The 20,562-nt window shown below is 36.7% G+C and overlaps 1 protein-coding gene across 4 annotated transcripts in view; it reads left to right on the top strand.

The window, feature by feature from the left end:
* The window catches only part of LOC149080608 (lysosomal alpha-mannosidase-like), a 63,610-nt gene that overhangs the window by 13,126 nt on the left and 29,922 nt on the right, over positions 1-20,562 (top strand). For all 4 annotated transcript variants that reach the window (XM_089239760.1, XM_089239759.1, XM_089239761.1 and 1 more), the window contains exons 2-7: positions 1,317-1,442; positions 4,559-4,661; positions 7,196-7,345; positions 10,206-10,399; positions 14,738-14,843; positions 19,470-19,567. In XM_089239760.1, coding sequence (XP_089095886.1) covers positions 1,356-1,442; positions 4,559-4,661; positions 7,196-7,345; positions 10,206-10,399; positions 14,738-14,843; positions 19,470-19,567 — 738 coding nt within the window. In that variant the 5' untranslated portion in view covers positions 1,317-1,355. The remainder of the gene's footprint in view (positions 1-1,316; positions 1,443-4,558; positions 4,662-7,195; positions 7,346-10,205; positions 10,400-14,737; positions 14,844-19,469; positions 19,568-20,562) is intronic.

Here is a 20,562-nt window from a genome sequence, read left to right as displayed (position 1 = left end):
TGGAACCCCGTCTAAAATTTGTTAAGTCTTCATGTATAATGCGACAACAATCTAGAATTGTGAATAATAATAGTATTATGATTATGTGTTAATTAATATTGTTAATAAACGGAAGCTTAGGATATTCTTCGACGTATTCCGTTCCATATACGGTGGACAACAGTATTCCTTTAATGCACTCTTCCAATAATTAATAAACACTTTTCAAAACTTGTCTGAGTAAATTCCTGGAAGTCAGGAAAATAAATCTTCTATAGCAGGCATGACGATATGACGGCAGTGACTGCAGAGCTTCATGGAGACATTTAGAAGTAGTTTGTCTCTACCACTTTTGTGACCATATTTAAAAAAGTGGAGTAATCCCGTTCCGTTCCATATTACCCGACTATTCCGTAATCCCACACTTCCTATATTAATATTTAGGAAATCTGTATAAAAAAAATTTATTTATTCAATATTTAACACACACTGATTTCCATGAAAATCAAAAATGTGGGCTTTTCACACACTCTCTCTCTCTCTTACGCGGCTATATTCATAGATTAACACTTTCTCTTTTGCTGAAATTCATATTCATTGTGTGTACGTGCGGGAGGTGCAGGGAAACTCTTCTGTACGAGAGACTACTGTTGACAGTGACATTGACCTTGTAGCACGAATATCAGTGAAAATCCTTGAAACGCCGGGAATTTTCCAGAATGCTCGCTGGCGATAGCAACGGCACTGTCAGCCCTATATTCTAGCAAATGGGCGAAACTGGCTGGCCATCATAAATGTTATTTGATTTAGCACTTGCTTGTACTGTATATCCTTTACTTCACATTTTGGTCATATTTTTTCTTTCCCAATGACGTTTGCGGCCACACTTTCTTATGCGAAATCGTGTTCTTTTGCTATTATTACTTACCTCCTCATCAAATTCGAACGATTAATTCTGAATCACCCTGTATATTTGTCTATATTTATGCATCACAATAATGCTCGATTTGGATGCATGGCCACCACAGCTTTGGTAGTTTATCCATCCATTATTTACTTTAATTTGCAAGCTCAATCTAAAAGTTCTTAACGCGTGAAACTTAACCATCGAAAATTCTTCCGAAAAGTGCCAATTTTTTTAATCAAAGGTGAATGTATAAATATTATTTTTCGCATTCGAAATAAGCTTTAAAACTGCATTTCGGCAATTGAAATTAACACGCGTAGACACAGGGTGCTTGTTTTTGAGTGAATATTCATAAGATTAATCCAACAGAGTTGTAGCTTTTTTTCGTATTTCACCTTGAAAAAGCTTCATTTTGATTTCTTCATTGCAGATATCGCTTTTGAGTAAAAGAGCAGTTTGCTACAAGGAAATGAGTCCATTACGGTGGACAACAGTTGTAATAATCCTCAGCTTTAGAATCTGTGAAGGCGTAGTAGCTACAAAATGCGGATATGATGTAAGAATTGACATTTTTTTGACATGTTTCGATTTTTTTTCTAGAAACTGTATATTTTAAGTTTTTTTTATTTGTTACTTATGAAATAAAAACCAAAACATCTACTGAGACCATTTTTTATTCGCTTTTTTTTAATTAAAAAGGAAAAATATAACTCATTCGTTATAAAAATGACTTTCGCGAGGAAGTATTGATAAGGATACAGCAAACAAAATAAATTATTCTTAAATAGTTATAGTACATTAATACTAAAGCTGATTTGGCTTTTATATAAAAGGAACCAAGCGCCATTTTTAACATTTTTAGATATACCGACATCTAAACTATTGAAAGAGGTGGGATTTTTTATCTAAATAGAACCAAGTGACTATAGGATGTGATGCCGTCTGTGTGCACTTGAACCAACTACCACTGAATCGAAGATAACTTTAAACAGCTTTTTCTCAGTTTTGATTTAATGGCGCTTGGTTTCTTTTATATAGAAGCCGTCCATTTGTTATATGGTTAAGCAATTTCCAGAAAGTTTCTCCTTCATCCTTCTATAGCAATTGCAGTTTACAAAATGTACATCATTATACTTGATACATGAATATGAAATTGTGAGCAAGATCAACTAGAACGATGAACAAGGAAATTGACACTATCAACGGGTTCAATCGTTCTATTGCACAATGTAATCGTATCTAAATTTAAAGAGATATATAGAGTATAATTCACATATATATTTTATTTACTTTAATACTGTACATACAGTGTAGAGCGCATTGTATCTATCAGCTTCGAATCGAAATGGGGAAAACGTTAGTAATCTTGATACATTCAAATGCTATAATTTGGCAGTTGTGGTCGGCTGAAGTTGGTTTTCTGTGGTTCCCAACTTCAAGGCGCAAATGCGAGCCGATCTCCCCGTTAAAAAGTCTCGCCACAGAGAGCAACAGTCCTACAACGATAAATCATTCAATCATAACACTTCACTCATAGTTAGAAAAACTGGTGGCAGATGGCAGCACTACACATAACAAGCATTACAGAGAAAACAAAAACTTCACGTCAGGTTTCACTACACGCACATTCCCGCATGTACCGATTCGTTGGGGGTTCCGCGGGGGGGTGGGCAGGTGTGTGCGGGGTGCATGTGTGGTGTAGCAGTAGTCGGTAGGGCCTCCAAAAAATGGCTCGGGGATCCATGATGTTCTTAAGTCAGCCACCTCGTTGGGCAATTTGCCTGTTGTAGCGTTGTATTTGTATTTGTATTTGTATAATAAAAAAAAATGAAACTAAACACTAAGGCAATTAATACAATCTATGTCATTTATGTTACCGACAATACAAACATCAGTGCACGTTGGAAATGACTTCCTGTAACTCTGCGATTCTCAATATGGGGCCATATTGCTCCTAGGTCGTAGGTGTAAACGTCATAAACGGGAAGCCATGCCAGTAGGTCAAGGGCGTAGCGAGGGGGGGGGGGACTTGGGGGTCTGGTCCCCCCCCCCGAAATGTGAGAAAATGACCGAAAAAAGGGAAAAAGATGGCCAAATCCATTGTTCTGTCCCTTTGGTCCCCCCCGGAAATGAAAGTGGTCCCCCCCCCCGAACGAAATTTCTGGCTACGCCCCTGCAGTAGGTAACAGAAGGGGGCCGAGTGGCGCCGTGGTAAGATGCTCGTCTTCCACTATGAAGGTTACCATCAAGGTGCATGGGTTTGAATCCGGGCATAGAACGTTAGACGCAAGTTCTTTACCTACCGAGTCTAGGGCGACCACCGATGGATGGAGCCTTCATTTCCCGCCCAACTCCTCTGGTTGGAAATTGCAGTAAGGCGATATATGACCGGAGTTGGTGTGCGGTAAAGCAGGCGATAACATAGGCACTGCTGCAGAGACCCCATAGTAAAAGAAAACATAAAAGTAAAAACGGGAAAAATAAAGTATGCATTTTTTTTCTTCTTTATGACTCGGTTTTGACAATTTTCAAAAGCTAGGAAAAAAAGCCCCACCTTAACAGCTAAAACTTTCAAATTGTATATCAACTGCAAAGTATATACAGGATACATAGCAAACAGGCGGTATGGCATTTTACTGGAACCGTTGATGCTAGAGGTATACTTCCAATTAGAAAAGTTCCGAAATAGCGTGTAGTACTCAGATATGTCATTCATGTTTCAAGGGGTTGTATAGTTATTAAAAGAAAAAATTGACTTTTTATATAGTCCCCGTGTGCCCCAAAACCCAATTAAAAAGTTGTTGCCCTGTCTCTCCTGATGCCAAAAAGAACCCGTATTGCCTAACTGATGCCAACGCGGAAAAACCGTTTTACCCGCTTTTTTTTCCCTCCGTTTTTCGAATTTGAATATCTCAGTGAATATTGCACTTCGAAACAAGGATTTTTTTTTTGTTGGCATTAGGAGAGACAGCGCAACAACTTTCTATTTGAGTTTTGGTCACACGGGGACCGTATTAAAAGTTATTTTTTATTTTAGTAACTATACAACCATTTGAAACATGAATGACATATCTGAGTATAAAACGTTATTTGAAAACTTTTCTAATTGGAAGTATACCTCTCTCTGGGATCAACGGTTCGCCAGTAAAATGCCATACCCTCTGTTTGCTATGCACCCTGTATACAAAACGTTTCTCCTTTAGATACGAATAATCCCAGAAGAAGTAGTCTGAACCTGTTAAATCTGAGCAAAAGAATAGTTAAGTGAAATCGTCAATGCCGAAAAACTGCATTTGCATTGACCAACGTTCTATGAAAGGATTTAAAATTTTGTGATCCACGCGGATTGCTAGGGCCAATAGAATGAACAATGAACGCTATAGAACCGTTTTCAAAATACTGTACTTTCAATATATAGCCTATTACAAAAATAATGTATTTTTCCTTATCTAAACTCACAGAACCCCCGAAATCTTTCTAAGGACACTGGTTAAGAACCGCTGTTCTACGGGGTTATACTAATTGCCAAATTTCTATCTCTCAACTGATTTAAGTAAGTCTTGTTTGCGCTCCCACTTTCTGACAAGGCAGTCAATTCAAATTGGTAGATAAAATAAGCGCCACCCTGTATAATGCAGGAATTCTCACATAATAACTTGCGTATCTTTGCAGTCTTGTCCAGAAGTCAAGCCGGATATGTTGAACATTCACTTAATTTGCCACACTCATGATGATGTTGGCTGGGTTCATACTGTGGATACCTATTATGACATGTGTATGTATGAAATTCAAATCTATTTTTACCTTAGTGACAGTGACGGCTGTTCAAAAAACATATATTTCTGATTTTATAAAGGTAATCGTTCGCTCTTAAAACTTTGAGGTCACATCTATCGAAAATTTCAATATACAATACTGTATAATCAATTACATATATATCGTAAATATATCGCTCCCAGCATGTGCGGATCTATGGGGGGGGGGGGTCGAGGGGGGGGGTGGAAATCGTCCCTTCCAGGAGTCAAATTACAGTCAACCCTCTGGTTACGAACTTAATTCTCGTTTCTAAAATCCGTTCGTAAATCGAATTGTTCGAAAACTGGAATAATTTTTCTCATTGGAATCAATGTAAAATGAATTAATCCGTTTTTGGAGCTCTGAAGATTTCTTGATGAAATTTTACAACAGCTTCTGTGCATGACCAATGGTTACCGTCAGACCACACTCAACAAAGTACCATAATTCCAAAGAAATGAAATGCAAACGGAATGAAAACGATTCCTAAGCAAAGTCTGGTTTCATGAATATGAATCATCTATACAAAATGTCAAAGCTCTCAAAATTTCCGTTTCCAACAGTATATGGTCACAAAATATACTCTAAAAAAAATTGATGGTTCTCTGTAAGACACTCGCTGCAAAGTTTATGAATAAGAACTATGAAATTTAGGATGATAAAAAATAATATTTCCAGAAGTTATGACTGTTAGTTTGATATCAGATGTTATTGCAAAAGATTTTTGAAAAAATTCCAGAGCTTCGTAAACTTTGAAACGAATTGCTGGGGGGGGGGGGAATAAGATGACCCGTATTTGGTGGTGGGAATTTTATTCTGATGAAATATAATTCTTCAACCATGTTCTGTCGTAAAAAATATGCAATCTTAGGCTTCTGAAATATGCTTCCTTTGGGGGTTTAGGCATCACCTTCTAGAGCAGAAAGCCTTCGCCCGCGATATTTTCGATGCTGTGACGTCATCACGCTCCGGTCTAAACGAGAAAGAGATTCTCCTCTTCTCGGCATTCTCCTCCAACCGAAGCTGCTTGTCCCAAATAATCGCCATTATAACATCAGCGCGTAACGAACGCACGTGGTCACCGATTGTTAATTTAGAGATATTTTTCCAGAAATATCACTGACAAGTGCTGTGCACCGTATTGCAAGGGAAATTATCTGTCAGGACCAAAAGTCTGCTCTAGAAGATGTTGGTTTAGGCCGTTTTGAGTGTTCGTAAACCAAGATTCGTTCGTATGCCGAATCATTTTATTGTACGTAAACCGAATTGTTTGCAAACCAAGACGCTTATAAACCTAGGGTTGACTGTAAATTGAAGAATTTGGCCTGTCCCGTAAAACAAGGGATGATCCAATGAACCCATACAATAATTCTTCCCTCGTGACACATCAACTTGTATTCGCATCTGGCTGTCAAGCGCATTGAGATAATCTACTATAAGATAGTACATCTACTACATGACTAAGTTCATGTCAAACTTTACATCAAGTCTAAAGCTGGAGGGGGGACCGAGGGATCTGTGTCACCCCCCCTCCACCTCAGAAAAACACTACTGGTGGCTACAGCCCTGTTTTGCTTTCGACACTCTCTCTTTATTTGGCATAAGTTGTGCTCGGTTTGAAAAAAAAGCCTCTCTTTATTGTCAACTAGCTGCTACCCGCGGCTTCACTTGCGTGGATTTGGTAATCTGACAATTACTCGGCAATGATTCGCCCATATAGCATTTAACCATATCAGCTAGTTCTCTATGTTAACTTTGAAGCCCTTGGGGCTTGAAATTTGAAAATTCCCTCCTTAGTGAGTCTCGCATCATAAAGCAACTGACTAAATTTGATATTTATAGCTTCAGCGATTTTGGCTCAGCTCCATATAGCCTTTGAACCACCGGGGTTGAATTTTGAATAGAAGAGAAAAAAAAACCCTTTTCAGCGAATCTGTACATGTGATCATTGGCCGACGCAAAGGGGGGGGGGCCCTCAAGCCGAGATTATAGTGTTTTTTTGCAGGAAAAAATGTAAACCCCCCCCCTTTGAGAAGAAAAAACCCCTTGAGAAAATTCTGCGTACGCCTATGCATGTGATGCCTCTATATAACCTTTAAACCCGTCGGAAAACCCCGTCTTAGTGAGCGTTCACATCATGAAGTAAAACCACTGACCATATTTCATGTTTATAGCTTCAGCAGTTTTGGCTCGGCAATGATGAATCAGTTAGTCAGGACATGTTATTTTATATGTATAGACGACCGATATCTCGGCAAATTTTTATTCAAACGTTACGGAATAAATATTTCTCAAAATTTTACTAATTAAAATTTTTATTTTTATGTGTCCCCTCATATATAATTTTTTAAGGTGATATTATATCAGCTTAATTTCCCTTTTTTGCTGATCATTTTTCATATTCTATTTTAATTTTAGAACGAACCACAGAATTTTTATTCCTTTCGGACACTCCGTAAAATACCCAGTATATTTTTTCTATTTGACTTAGTGTTTGTAATATATTTTTCTCAGGGGTCAAAGATATCATCAGTTCTGTTGTTAGCAACTTGGTGCATCATCATAAAAGGAAATTTGTCTATGTAGAAACAGCATTCTTTTCCAAATGGTGGTACCAACAGACAGATTTGGTGAAAGAATATGTGAAAAGACTGGTAAAAACTGGTTAGTGATGCAGATTTTTCAAATACTCTGTGTGTTAAAAACAAGTTACTGTATGAATCCAGCACTTTTCTTCTTTTGCTAGAAAAAAGTAAAACAGAGAGAGGGAAGGGGGAAAATTTACAAGGAATTTAAAAAATTTCTATTTTGCGCGCGAAACAAAAAATACAAAAAAAAAACGGAGAATTAAGACAGGGTTTAGAGGGAGCACAAAATCTTGGGGAGAAGCAAAAAAATTTTCTTTCCGAGAAATTTTTAGCTACTACCCTCCAAAAATTAATAAAATTTAAATTTACAAAACTTGGTTAAAATAACATGTAAAAAGTATTTTTATTTGATATTTTAATTTTTTTTTACCGAAATATTGACCAGACCAGATATTTCACGGGATCCCCTGTATAGTGAATTTACATTAAGAAAAAAAATGAGAATTGTTCCGTTCCTCCTCCTCCGAGCCAGAGTACTGTCAGCCATACCCTTGTGCGGGCCATGGCCAGAACATGGGTGGAGATACGGGGGGGGGGACAGGAGGGTATTCCCCCACCTCCAGCGTCAAAGGTGGAGCCGCCTGATCTAATGTTTCTCAAACTGTGAGCCACCAATCTTTGTGAGGGGCGCGATATAACGGCGGCCCGAAAAAGGATTTTCGAAGAGAGCCTTTGTTAAACTGCCCACTGGGGAGACGGAGATAAGTATTGATTAGGGTAGGGGGCAACGCGGGTGGAAAAAGTTTGAGAATGAAATGAAATATGAACTGACATTATCATCATCATGTCATCGTGCTTCCCCCCCCCCCCAGTAATCATCATCGTGCCCAGACTTTCAAGTCTATCTCCGTCTACGGGCCAGAATACCAAGGAAAAAATTATAATTGGATGAGCCACTGCTCTGAATTTATGAATTAGCCGCGAGAGCTGAAAATTTACTTTTCATTCCTAAAATGTACACATCTGATAAATTGTCGAAATCTCGCTAACTTTTTACGCCAAACACATTTCTCATTTCTCTCATTAATATTTTAGGAAAAGGATCTATATATGAGCAGTGCACCTACATACATACAGTCAGAGCCGCAACTAGATACTTTGTCACCCGGGGCAAACCGGCATTTTGGTGCCCCCTTGGCATGTAGAAGTTGCATTTAAAGGGTGAATTCATCGCCCCTTCTGGTACAGCGCCCGAGGCACCAGACTCGCCTGCTCCCCTTTAGTTGCGGCCCTCCATACAGTATATACCGATTTTGGTCATGATAAAACACGCGCGCTTGAACTCTTTTCCTGTACCACTCCAGGAGATATTGGATAGGTTCCTTTTTCTTTTGTTTTGTGAAAAATAAAAAAAATGAAGGGAATCTCCCTCTATATCACCCCATTTTTCCCTTCGTTCCATGCACTTTGGCACCCAAGAAACACTCTAGAAGGGGCGCCAAATCTGAGGGGAAAAAATTGTGACATAAAATCTCGCTGTTTCTTTGAACATATCACTACAAAACGATTAAAACAGATTTATTTTTTTTAATTGCAGGGAGGTCAAGGGAACCAAAAATGCGTCCCGCACTGGTAGAGATTTTGTCCCGAGCCGCTCCTGGGAGCAACGTATGTGTGTAGACTAAAAACTCTAACAAACCTCAAATACACAACTGAACACCTTTTCGAAGATTCATAGAATTACGTCTAAGATACCCAGACCCAGAATGAAGAAGGTTGCATAAGGTCTTAGATACTATTATCTTAGATACTATCTAGGAGCCTCAGTCTCTATGTACGAGTAGGAGGCTTTTGTGAGGTGGCGGCCACAAAAGGGGTGCATAAAGGAAACCCTTGTTTTTCATTTCAAAAAAGCTAACTTCTTCGTCCCTTTAAAGCCAACTTGGAAGAAATGGAGGGGTAGGCACGGAATGAAAGGAGGGTGATAGGGACGACCGCCTCCCCCCTTAAGAGCCCGATAATATAAGAGAATGAATTTGTCCCGTATTTTACGGGATAGTAGTGACTAGCAATAAATCATCTCCGACACATGACCCCCCCTGGATCATCGGCTTGGGGGAGGGACTGCCGGTTTTTTGCCAGGGGCGGCTCGAGCTTACCTGCCGTCCGGGTGCGAAGCCTCATATGCCGCCCCTAAAGGCGACCCTCGGGGGAGGCTGGTAGGGCTTCAGTCAAGGGGACCTCTAGATATACCTAATTTTTTTCAGAGGAAGGCCGCACACCATTGTTTACCATTGTTTATAGCGCAAAATATTCGTGACCATGCGTCCCGCTTTTAAAGCATATATTTTTTTTTCTGCTTTCTGATCCAGAATTATTTTACCGTTCTTAATAGTGCCAGATAACAGGTAATTTAATCCTTAAAACATCACTTAATTTGGGGAACCATCATCACTTATCTTGTGAAGATGATGCATAACGGGATTATTTTTTTTTATTAAGAAATTTATTTCAAAGGTGTTTCTGGTACTCCAGGGACCGGGCAACTGAGAAGCCGAATTTTTCCTTTGTTCCCGGACTATTCTGCAAAAAATACTGGGTGAGGGAACCAAAACGCATATTTGCCCCTTTTCATAGAGTACAGGGGCCCCTGGCCATGCTTGTCTGCCCGGAAGTATAGAGGCGGCATGCTTTGTTGCAAACACAACAAAGGAGTCTTTATTATTAAATTTTATTAATTCCATTGATCTTATCTTCCCGGTGAATATTTTTTGTTATTGTTTCTTAACTTTACTACAGCCAAGTAAACACTCATGACTGTATCATGGGTCGCTTCTGCATCATGAAAGAAAAAAAAGATGAATTATTTATCTTTTGAGTAGCCAATAGTCCTGGTACAATTTATTAAAGAAGATTACTTATCTCTCATTTTTCAGGTAGACTACAATTTGCAAATGGAGGCTGGAGCATGAATGATGAAGCTACAACCCATTATTTGGCCATTATAGATCAGATGACGTTAGGGTTACGTTGGTTAAATGAAACTTTTGGACTTTGTGCAATGCCTCGTGTTGGTTGGCAAGTAGACACATTTGGTCATTCCAGAGAGCAAGCATCCCTCTTTTCTCAAGTAATTTTTTTCTCTTATACATACGGTAAATTAAGGTTACTTGGACCCAAAACATATTGAACATTTTGTGAATTTTTTTACAAGGAAATTGGATAAGACAGTTTACTAATTTTTAGGTTTGCACATTTTTTGATAAACTCAAGGTTTGTAATTTTTTTCCAATTTATAGGTTTTTTTGTTTATTGTTGTTTCAGCAATACTATCCTTGTTTTAAAATACATGAATTATTTTTTGAAATAACGGTTTGAATCATCTCCAGGTATGAGAGTTACATGAAACAAAATGAATTCATTTGGCATTATGGCCCTCTCCTCAGACAAAATCAGGTCTGGGGCATCTACTTGAGTAGAAGTACTGCTTACCAATTCATTGTACATACTTACTCCCAAAAAACATAGCATCAGATCCAGGTGCGGATCTATGGGGGGCTGGGTGATCACCCTTCCCCCAAACGAAATGCGATAATTCGTGAAATTTTCGGATCTTCTATATCAGTGATTCCCAACGTGGACGTTAACGCCCCCTGGGAGGCGATGGAATGTTCCAGGGGGCGGTAGAAGCTACAGGTATAACATAGGATTCTATGAGTTAAATTGCGTTGGGGGGCGATGGACAAAAAAGGTTCGGAAACTGTTCTATATGATAATATTGCATTCAATAAATCCGTTGAAAATTATCTGTATCAACACGTTTTTGATCAAATAATAAATTCAAGAAAGCTACGGAAAGAACTGAAGCATTTTTTCCAAAAAGTCGGGACGAAGAAAAAAACATAAAAACCGGGATTGTCCCGAAAAATACGGGACAAAATGTGGTATTTATGGTCGCCCATTCATAACAATTTGTAAAAATCGCCCCTTCCAACAGCGAGCTCTTGATCAACCTCGATCTATAGGTTCCCCAATCCTTGCCCCAATCTATAGCTTCTCCTTGTTTTATAGGTGGTGTTGGCCAGGGGCGTAGCCAGAAATTTCGTTCGGAGGGACCACTTTCATTTCGGGGGAACCAAAATGATATAACAATAGATTTGGACACCTTTTTCCAGTCATTTTCTAACATTTCGGGGGAGGGGACCAGACCCCCCCCCTTCCCCAGGTGTTGGCTATTCACGGCCCGGCGGTTGAGAAACACTGCTCTAGAATATAGCATCACCCGATCATATCTCATTATCTCATTTCTTGAGGTCATTGCCGGGTGGCCCCTCATGCATTAAGATGGACCTCTGGCTGACCTTGTATGTATAAGTGACTGAAAGATGTCTACCTTACTGGGGAATAGGCACAGAAAGTGTGTGTGGACTTCTTTTGATAAGTTTGGGGGGGGGGGGGGAATGCTTTTAATATATATCACAATATGTCTGCTGCAATACCGAGAGAGAGAAATGTTTTGTTTTTTTTAAGAATAACGTGATCAGCACTTATTCCCAAGAGATCGTTACGATCTGTTCAGGGAATTTGTTAGTATTAGCAAACATCCATGCCCGATCCGTGATTCGAACCCAGACCTGCACGGTCAGAAGCTAGCTCCCTAACTACTGGACTGTCAGGCGGCGATGTCTTTTACTGTTTGCCACTTTGCAGGCGTATTTTGTGGGCTGCATATACTCCTGCAGTCGGCAATGGGAACAATATAAATTATGCTTAACACAACTATAGAAATTTTTGATTATTATATTATGCTATAATAAAGTTGCCTTCAGTTTAGCTTCTTTCTCTTTTTTTTGTCCCCACAGATACTCTCTCTCTCTCTCTCTCTTTCTTTCACATTTTCATAATCACGAGCAATATCTTTCACATAGAAAATTTTCAAAATTTCTATGTTTCAAAGATATCGCAGTAAAGCTTGGGGAGCAAGAACAGGCAGTCCTTCAACATGATACTTACAATAACATGGAAATTCAAGCATTTACCACCTACACTTCAAAGTATTGAAGGCAGATGGCAGCACCAGCAAGAACATGAAACAAACACTTCTCTGACAACATAAATGCGCTAGGGGCCACATACACTCAGAACATAGGATAGGCTACATTCCGCATGTATTGATTTGTTAGAAATTCTGCAGAGGAATGTGTACAAGGCACGTGTGCGGTTTAGTAATAGTATATGTGATTACTGACTACTTGAAAGTGTTTGAATTCCTCCTGTACTGCACATTATTCCCTTACATACACACTTTACCCAGTCAGGGGTTTTTAATAAGTTGAAACTGTTTAGAAGTAGTAATATGTTTGTTTTATAATCACAAATTGTTCTGTATAATATACACTATACCATTCTAATGGATTTTATGTTAATATTGTACAAAAATGGAATTAATCATACGTTTGCATTTTTTTAAATGAAAAAAATTTAGTTGTGATACAAGATTTTCAAGATGTATGACTAATTTATAATAGTTGTAATAATATGATCTCCACATATTCCCAAGAAATCTGTATGATCTGTCCAGGGAATTTGTTCGTGTTAGTAGACATCCATGCATAATATATATATACAGGGTGATTATAAAAAAAACTATCCTGACATATGGGCCCCTAACTATCATACCATTCACAGAAACTGAATGAAATTTTGGCATAAGGTATTTTGATGTATGCGCTCAAGAATGATATGGAAAACAACAGTGTCACTCTAACAGTTGCGGTTACAGTGAGAAAATATCAAATGGCAACACCAAGTTTTTTGTATTGGAATGTGATCTCCATTGTGAAAAACCCTAAATAGCGTTCGAACGGCAATTGTAGCATGAAAATCACCGGCGGTAGATAGGCTAAAAGTGAGGACAACCAATAAGGACAGAGAAGCAGCATAAAATAAAGCATTTTATTGTGTTTCACAAATTTTCCACATGACCTTGTGGAGGACTAATCAGGCTGGGATCTCAGCCGAAGAAACGGTGTGACGAATGAAACGAACATTAATGCTCTGGTGCACGGCAAAGTCCTTTTTACTTTTTCCTTGCCTAGCTCCGGGGATTTTCGTGCTACAGGTGCCATTCCAACGCTATTTAGTGTTTTTCAGTATGGAGATCGCAATCCAATACAAAAAACTTGGTGTTGCCATTTGATATTTTCGAAATTTTCTCACTGTAACCGTAACTGTTAGAGTGACACTGTTGTTTTCCATATCATTCTTGAGCGCATACCTCAAAATACCTTATGCCAAAATTTCATTCAGTTTCTGTGAATGGTATGATAGTTAGGGGCCCATATGTCGGAATAGTTTTTTTATAATCACCCCGTATATATACACTGTATCCAAACCAGGATACAAGACTTGCACAGCCAAAAGCTAGCTCGCTAACCATTCGACTGACAGAGGGAAGTCAAATTACAATAATCTTATAATTAAGTTACTACTGTATTTATTTCTTTTAAAATTAAGAATACAACTTCATTTTGATTCTTAAACTTGTTTGCAAGAGACATTGTATTCATATGTGCTGGCTTTGTTTATATGATTGCATTACCATAAGGCAGGGAAAAATTCTATTCTGGTCTGATTAATTTTCCAGTATTTCCTGGGAATTCCTTTTATGTTACTAATTTTTTTGGACCCTCTTGACTTCCTGATTGATTTTCAAACACTTCGATTTTTTTCCTGTATTATAGCTGCTAGTGTTTTGTTGTATATTACAGCCACAATCAAGTTCTTTACTTATACATGGAATAAATATAAAATATTATAGCCAATAAATGTATGTGCTGTACAAACAACGTTTTTGAGTGAAACCTTTTATACGCTACTTGAATTCAGGAAGGCAGAAATATTTTTGAAAAAAAGATCTGAATCCAAGAATTGTTCCGGAAGAACATGATATTTTTAAAAATGACCTCAACAAACTAGCAGCTTTTTTTTTAGCACAACTCATCTCCCCAATCATAAAAATTCAAAACTTTTTCCATCTAGTTACAATACATTTGACTCTGTAAATGGCTGGATTTAATTTTCAAAGAGCAGTTAATGAGATAACGAGCTTCATTTATAGTGAGATGAATTTTTTAATTGACTAGAGCACAATTTTACATGTAGAAAAATCCCTTTATTTTGGGTAATGCACATTTGGATTATAGGGAACATAATCCTTTAATGAATGATAAAAAAAAAAAACAATACGATTTTAATCTGAATTGCTAATTGTATGCAAAAACATCAGCTTCAGTTCAAAAATAGTTGCCAAAATATGCCAGGATAAAAATTCTTGTATTTTCATGTTCACCATATTTTGCATGTTCATGAAAAAAGTAATTGAAAGACTCATGTCTTAATTTATTGTGTATTTGATAATGAACTTTTGAAAATGATTTAATGGTTAACATATTTTGATTTTATATAGATGTATTTTGATGGTGAATTTATTGGGAGACTACATTATCAAGATAAATTTAGAAGAGAGAAGTCCAAAACAATGGAAGTAATTTGGCAAGCTAGTGAAAGTTTAGGTAATAGTCTTACATTCAGTATTTTGCATCTGTTGTATATAATAAAACTAAAACAAATATATATATTAAATTTGGTGTGTATTTTTCTCTCTGTCTGTGAAAAACATATTTCCATAACTGTTTAATATAGAAATTTAAAATTGCCTTTCACCATTTCTCATGTATTTAAGCAAACATTTTCTCAAATATAGCTAAATTGGGTATTCCAAAGAATTCTTATGAAAAAATATTATTTTTAATTTAGAGTACATTTTTACTTTAAAAAATTCTATACTTTTTAGTCTATACATTGAAGCTGTCATGTTTTAAAATTATAAATTTGTACAAAAAGCTATCCAGAAGAATCTTCATTTCTCTTTACCAACAATAAAAAATTTTCAGCAAAGTAATTCCCCACATTTGTTGTTCATATATGTAAATAAGAAGGACGCAGTAGCCCAGGTAAATAAGATACTTGCCTGAAGTACCAAAGGATGTTTAGAGGTGTCGCGAGTTCGATACCCGGTTCGTCCTTGTCAGAAACTTTCTTGACACAGGGGTACAACAGAAACAGTGACATGACCACAAAAAAGATTGCTCTACTGCAGGGAGTCTCACATCAAGAGGTTAGCTCACCAACTTCTCGATGAGTATAAAAAAAGCTGCTATTCGGAATCGACAATAAACTGTAGGTCTCGGTCTAATTAGTCGTTGTGTGCAGAAAATGACAGATGGTGGGACAAAAATGATCAAATGATGTTGAAAAGGTATTATATGAATAAAGATATGCAGACAAAGTATTCCTTCATACAAAAGGCAATCTCTATCTATTATAGGAATTGAATTTAGCCCCTTATCTTTCTATGATTTATGCAAAATTACTAATTATATGATTTATATGCTACTCCTTTACAAACAAAAACTAAAAAAAAAATGATTTTACTTTTTATTATATTAATTAATTATGTTGAGCTCAATCTTTTTTATCTCATTATACTTTGGGCTCGTTCCATATAAAATCAGGCAGGCTGTGGTGAAGAATGCCAGTGATCACTTCTTTTTCTAGAAGATTATTTTGAAGTTATATGTTTGCCACACTTAATTCACATTCATATATTAAATAGTGAAGGAAAATGGCTTAAATAAATAACGAAAAAATATATTCTCTATCATAAATATTATTTTTTCATTTATTCAATATTGCTTGGCCAAGGCCTATACAAGGGAATGTAGTGGTGAAACTTAACGGAGGAGACAATTGATGTAACAAGAGAAATTGGAAACTGTTATACAATAACTAATGTTTAATGGGAGGTTGTTCCAATCGGTTATTGCTCGAGGAAAGAAACTAAATTTGAAACAATCTGTGAATGCAAAGATGAGTTTCAGTTTTTGGGAATGGTTAATTCTATTGGAAAAGTGTGAAGCTCTTTGTGTATAGAAGAAGAAGTAAGAAAATTGGAAGTGTCAATGTGAAAAAAGCTGTGAGAAGGATTTTGAAAAGGAAGGTTAATTGAGAGATATGTCAATGGGTGGAAAGTGGTTGGCGCTTGAGTTCAGTAACAGAGGCAGGGGATGACCAGCATTTTAAAATGAAGCGGGCAGATTTATTTTTAATAGATTCTAATTAGTCTATATTGGAGAGAGTATGGGGTCCCAGATTTTACAAGCATATGAGAAGAGTACAGGAAGGATATAGGTTTGGAAGCAGAGATATCTGAGGTAAAATAGGTGGAGTTTTTTAAGACTTGACAAAGAAAAAAAGAGTTCTTGTAGACACTTATATGAAAGACGTAATTGACATGGAGGTTTCAATGGACGTAGGCAGAAATAATTAATCCAGATATTTATATAAGAAGCATCAGTGATCAAAGAGTTTTTGATAGATTAAGAGGAATCAAGGAGAATCAACTCTTTTGTGAGTAAGTTTCAGAGAAACTGTTTTTGAAGAGTTTAGGAGTAATTGCCATAATCAACACCATTCTGATATAATGTTAAGGTTATTTTGGAGATGTGCGTGATCGGATTCGTTGCACACTGTTTGGTAGATGACACAATCATTTGCAAAGAGTCTGATATGGCAATTGATAGAATTAGGAAGATCAATTATATAAATCAAAAATAATAAAGGCGGGAGGACCGAATCCTGGGGTGGCCGGACTTGACCTGGAGAAATGGGGGAGTTCTGGCCCTTGTTGGTAAGAAAAGCTTCAACCTATTTAAGCAGTTGAACACATAGGCCAAGGTTTTGGAGTTAGAAGTTTAATATGGGGCACCCTGTCAAAAGCTCTAGAAAAGTCCAAGAAAATTATATCAGTTTGGACGTTTTTGTCTATCCTGCTTAATAAATCATGTATGAAAAGAGCAGATTGGGTAGTTACCGATAAAGATGATCAAAAGCCATGTTGATTAGGGAAAAGAAGTTTATTGAATCAAGGTGTGAGCGGATTTCCTTGGCAACTATGTGCTCAAAAAGCTTGCAGCTTGTAGAGGACATAGCACTTGGTCTGAAATTAAGAGGATGTGAAAGAGAACCTGATTTATGAATTGGGATTATCTTATTAATTTTCCAGTTACAGGAAAAGTTAGATATGTTTAATGAGACGTTGAAGATAATTGGAAATTTCAACAGCACAAAATTTAAGAATGTGATTTGGGATCCCATCAGGGCCAGTGTAATGGGGTTTCAATGTTTTTAAAAGATTCAGAAGGCCTACTTTAGTGAAGAAGATAGCACTAGAGCTGAATAATGAATCAGAAAAGGAGTATTGAGAGGGAGTAGGATATCAGAGGAAAAAGCCTGATTAAATTCTGTGGCAATATCGAGGTGAGAAGTTAGGTCAATGCTATCAATTTTAAGGGAAGAAGGGCCAGCTGATTTAGGGAGAAGAAAATTCCAAAATTTTAAGGGGTTAGTTTTAAAGTAGTGAGGTAAGAAGTTAGATAATTTGCTTTCTGGTGAAATATGAGGTCTTTAAGGTTACGTGTAGAAACTTAGATCTTATTTCTGAGAGAAAGGGAGTTATTGAATTTGAGTTTGGAGATATTTCAGCAAATTTTCCTTTTTAAATGGATAATGTAACAGTTGATCCAGGGGATAAAGTGACATTTTGGGGAGGTATTTTTGATGGGAACAGAGGCTTTGCATGTTTTGATAACAGCTTTGAATTTACTCCAGAGAATATGAATATCATTTAAGGAAGATGATGAGACAAAATCAGGGAAATGAGTGCAAAAGATATTTGGCATAAGAGGAAAGTTGGCCTTGTTAATATTGAGTTTTGCTGAGAATTTAAAGGGAGGGAGAAGGTGATGGAGGAAAAATTTACAAAAGGAATTTTGTGTTAGAAATGCCATCACAAAAACTGAGAAATCAGAAACCAGGATTTTATTTGAAATGGCAATTAGGTCTAATGTAGAGCTAGAGTGGTTTGAGGTTCTTGATGGTTCTAAGATAGTTTGAATGAGATTAAACTTAAGGAAAAGAAAAAGAACTCTATTATTAATATAGTGATTACCCAACTCCATTTTGTGCCAGTCAATTCCTGGTAGGTTCCAATCAGAGACGTCAACACGAAGAAAACATTAGGGGGCTGAAAGTTGCTGGTCATCCTGTATATACGGGACTGAAGTGCATACGCCAAAGAGGAAGAGTGCATTGCATTGTTTCTTCAGAAATTATTGGGGGGGGGGGGGTTCACCCCTTTTACAAAATTTATTGGGGGGGTCAAATGGTCTCAGCTCCTAGGTTCCAGTGCCTATGGTTCCAATCACAGGCTATGATTAAGAGGTGTGAATTATAAAATCTATCTAAATTTTTTTCCAATCTGACAAAACAGTGAATATCTGAAGCAGAATGTAAGTAAAGAGAAAATATTTGAATAGCAGTGCAATTTGGGCAATGCCACTTGGCACCAACGATTTTAAGATTAGAGTCCAAAGAAATTTCAAGAAGGGGTGGAGCTATTAAAGATAAGGGCAATCCCCCCTCCACAAGTATTTCCATCTTTATGAAATGCAAAACTGTTACATGGTAAGAATTCGGAATTGCTGATATTGCTATATAACCAAGTTTCAGTGACAGCAAGAAAATTAGGATTATGAACAAACAATGTGGATTCGAAAGAATGAATTTTATTGGTAATGTTTCTTGTATTAATAGTTCCGATTTTGAAGAGGTTTTTCTGAGGGGCTACAAAGGAATTTGTGGTGGCAAAATTTGTGAGTGGGGGGGGGGAGGTCTAAAGTAGGGTTACCATATTCAAAGACTGAGAAAGAAGGACGTCTGCACATGCATGCTTAGTGACGTCACTTATCCCAATTTCCCAATCGGTGGTGTGACTATTCTGACCAATAAAACCAGTCACAACACAATAATTTTTCCCAACTCTAAAAACCACTAAAAAAACAGAAACAGAAAAAAACTCATAAACATCATCGAACTCCAAAAGAATTTCAGAGACAATTCCAAATTTTAATTCTTAAGACAATTTGAGCACTAGTTCCAATTCAAACACAAAATTATGAATAAAATAAAAATGGTAGAGTTCGAAAAAAAATTCTTCATATAATTTCAAACTATTACTGAAGTGGCTGCTAGGCATCACCTGCCTGACCTGAAATGGAACGAGCGACATAATATTTCAGGAGAGAAAGCTAATATATTTCTTGGTGTGCTTCCAAATGTTTACTGGCCACCAAAAGGGTATTGTTTTGATATCAACTGTGCAGATGAAGAACTGACAGTAAGTATAAATTCCTCTACTTTTCACTTCATTTCTATTTAAAAGTTTTAAATGCATATTACATAATTAAAACAAATGTTTTTCTTCATTTCAACAAAGTATCTCACAAGTTTTTTTTTTATTCTTCAAAAAGATTTGACAGTAAAAATGCTATAATTAAAGATTATATTATAACAATCAGTTTAAATCTCTTATAGTGTAAAAATGAATAGTTGAAGATAAGAAAAGCAGTTAACATATTCACTGTTGAGCATGAAATAAAAAAGTTGACTTCATTGGTGAGACCAATATTAACCTTTGTACAGAAGGCACAGATCATTGCTTAATAAAGAGAGGTCCATCCAGAAAATATGGTGCATATTCAGTGGTATCTCATTTATACAACTTTTACATTTGTACAGCATTTGACTTCAGTTGCAATTCATTTTTATACATTTTAATGTTAAAATATATCCTTTACACATTGCGCAACTTCAACTAAACAACTTTTAATTTTGACAAAAACACCAAATTTCGTAAAAACATGATTTCTGTCAATCAAATTTTATTTTATTTTGTAGGTTGCACAAACGCTTCACTGAACTAATTTTTTATGAATATTGTTTCTGTAAAAGCCATAAAATGGGATTATCAACAGTTATGATCAGGATGAGTAGTTTAATGTGGGCACAAAAACTATTTGTTTATTGTCACTTTTTGAAAATTATGGAAATACAGCATCCCTAAACAAAATGATTTTAATTAATTAGAATTTCTTTTGGTTGTGGAATCAAATTTGTCAAAAAAAATCATATTGTTCAGAAAACCGGAAAAACCCTTTCTCTGGAATTAACACTTCACACAATTTTGACAAGAATTCTGAATCTATGAGAAAAATAATGGACCAGTGAAAGAATTAAATATTCTGAGCCACTTTTGAAGATGGTTGTACAAAAGTCTGATAAAAATAAGTCAATAAATAAAATTTATTGTTTGCTGAAAATCTTCAAAAAGAA

This window comes from Pholcus phalangioides, unplaced genomic scaffold, assembly GCF_987345545.1.
Source record: "Pholcus phalangioides strain wild (caught in Gottingen) unplaced genomic scaffold, Ppha-v1.0 ptg000011l_1, whole genome shotgun sequence".
Classification (NCBI taxonomy): Eukaryota; Metazoa; Arthropoda; class Arachnida; order Araneae; family Pholcidae; genus Pholcus; species Pholcus phalangioides.
This window is presented reverse-complemented; position numbering and strand designations above follow the sequence as displayed.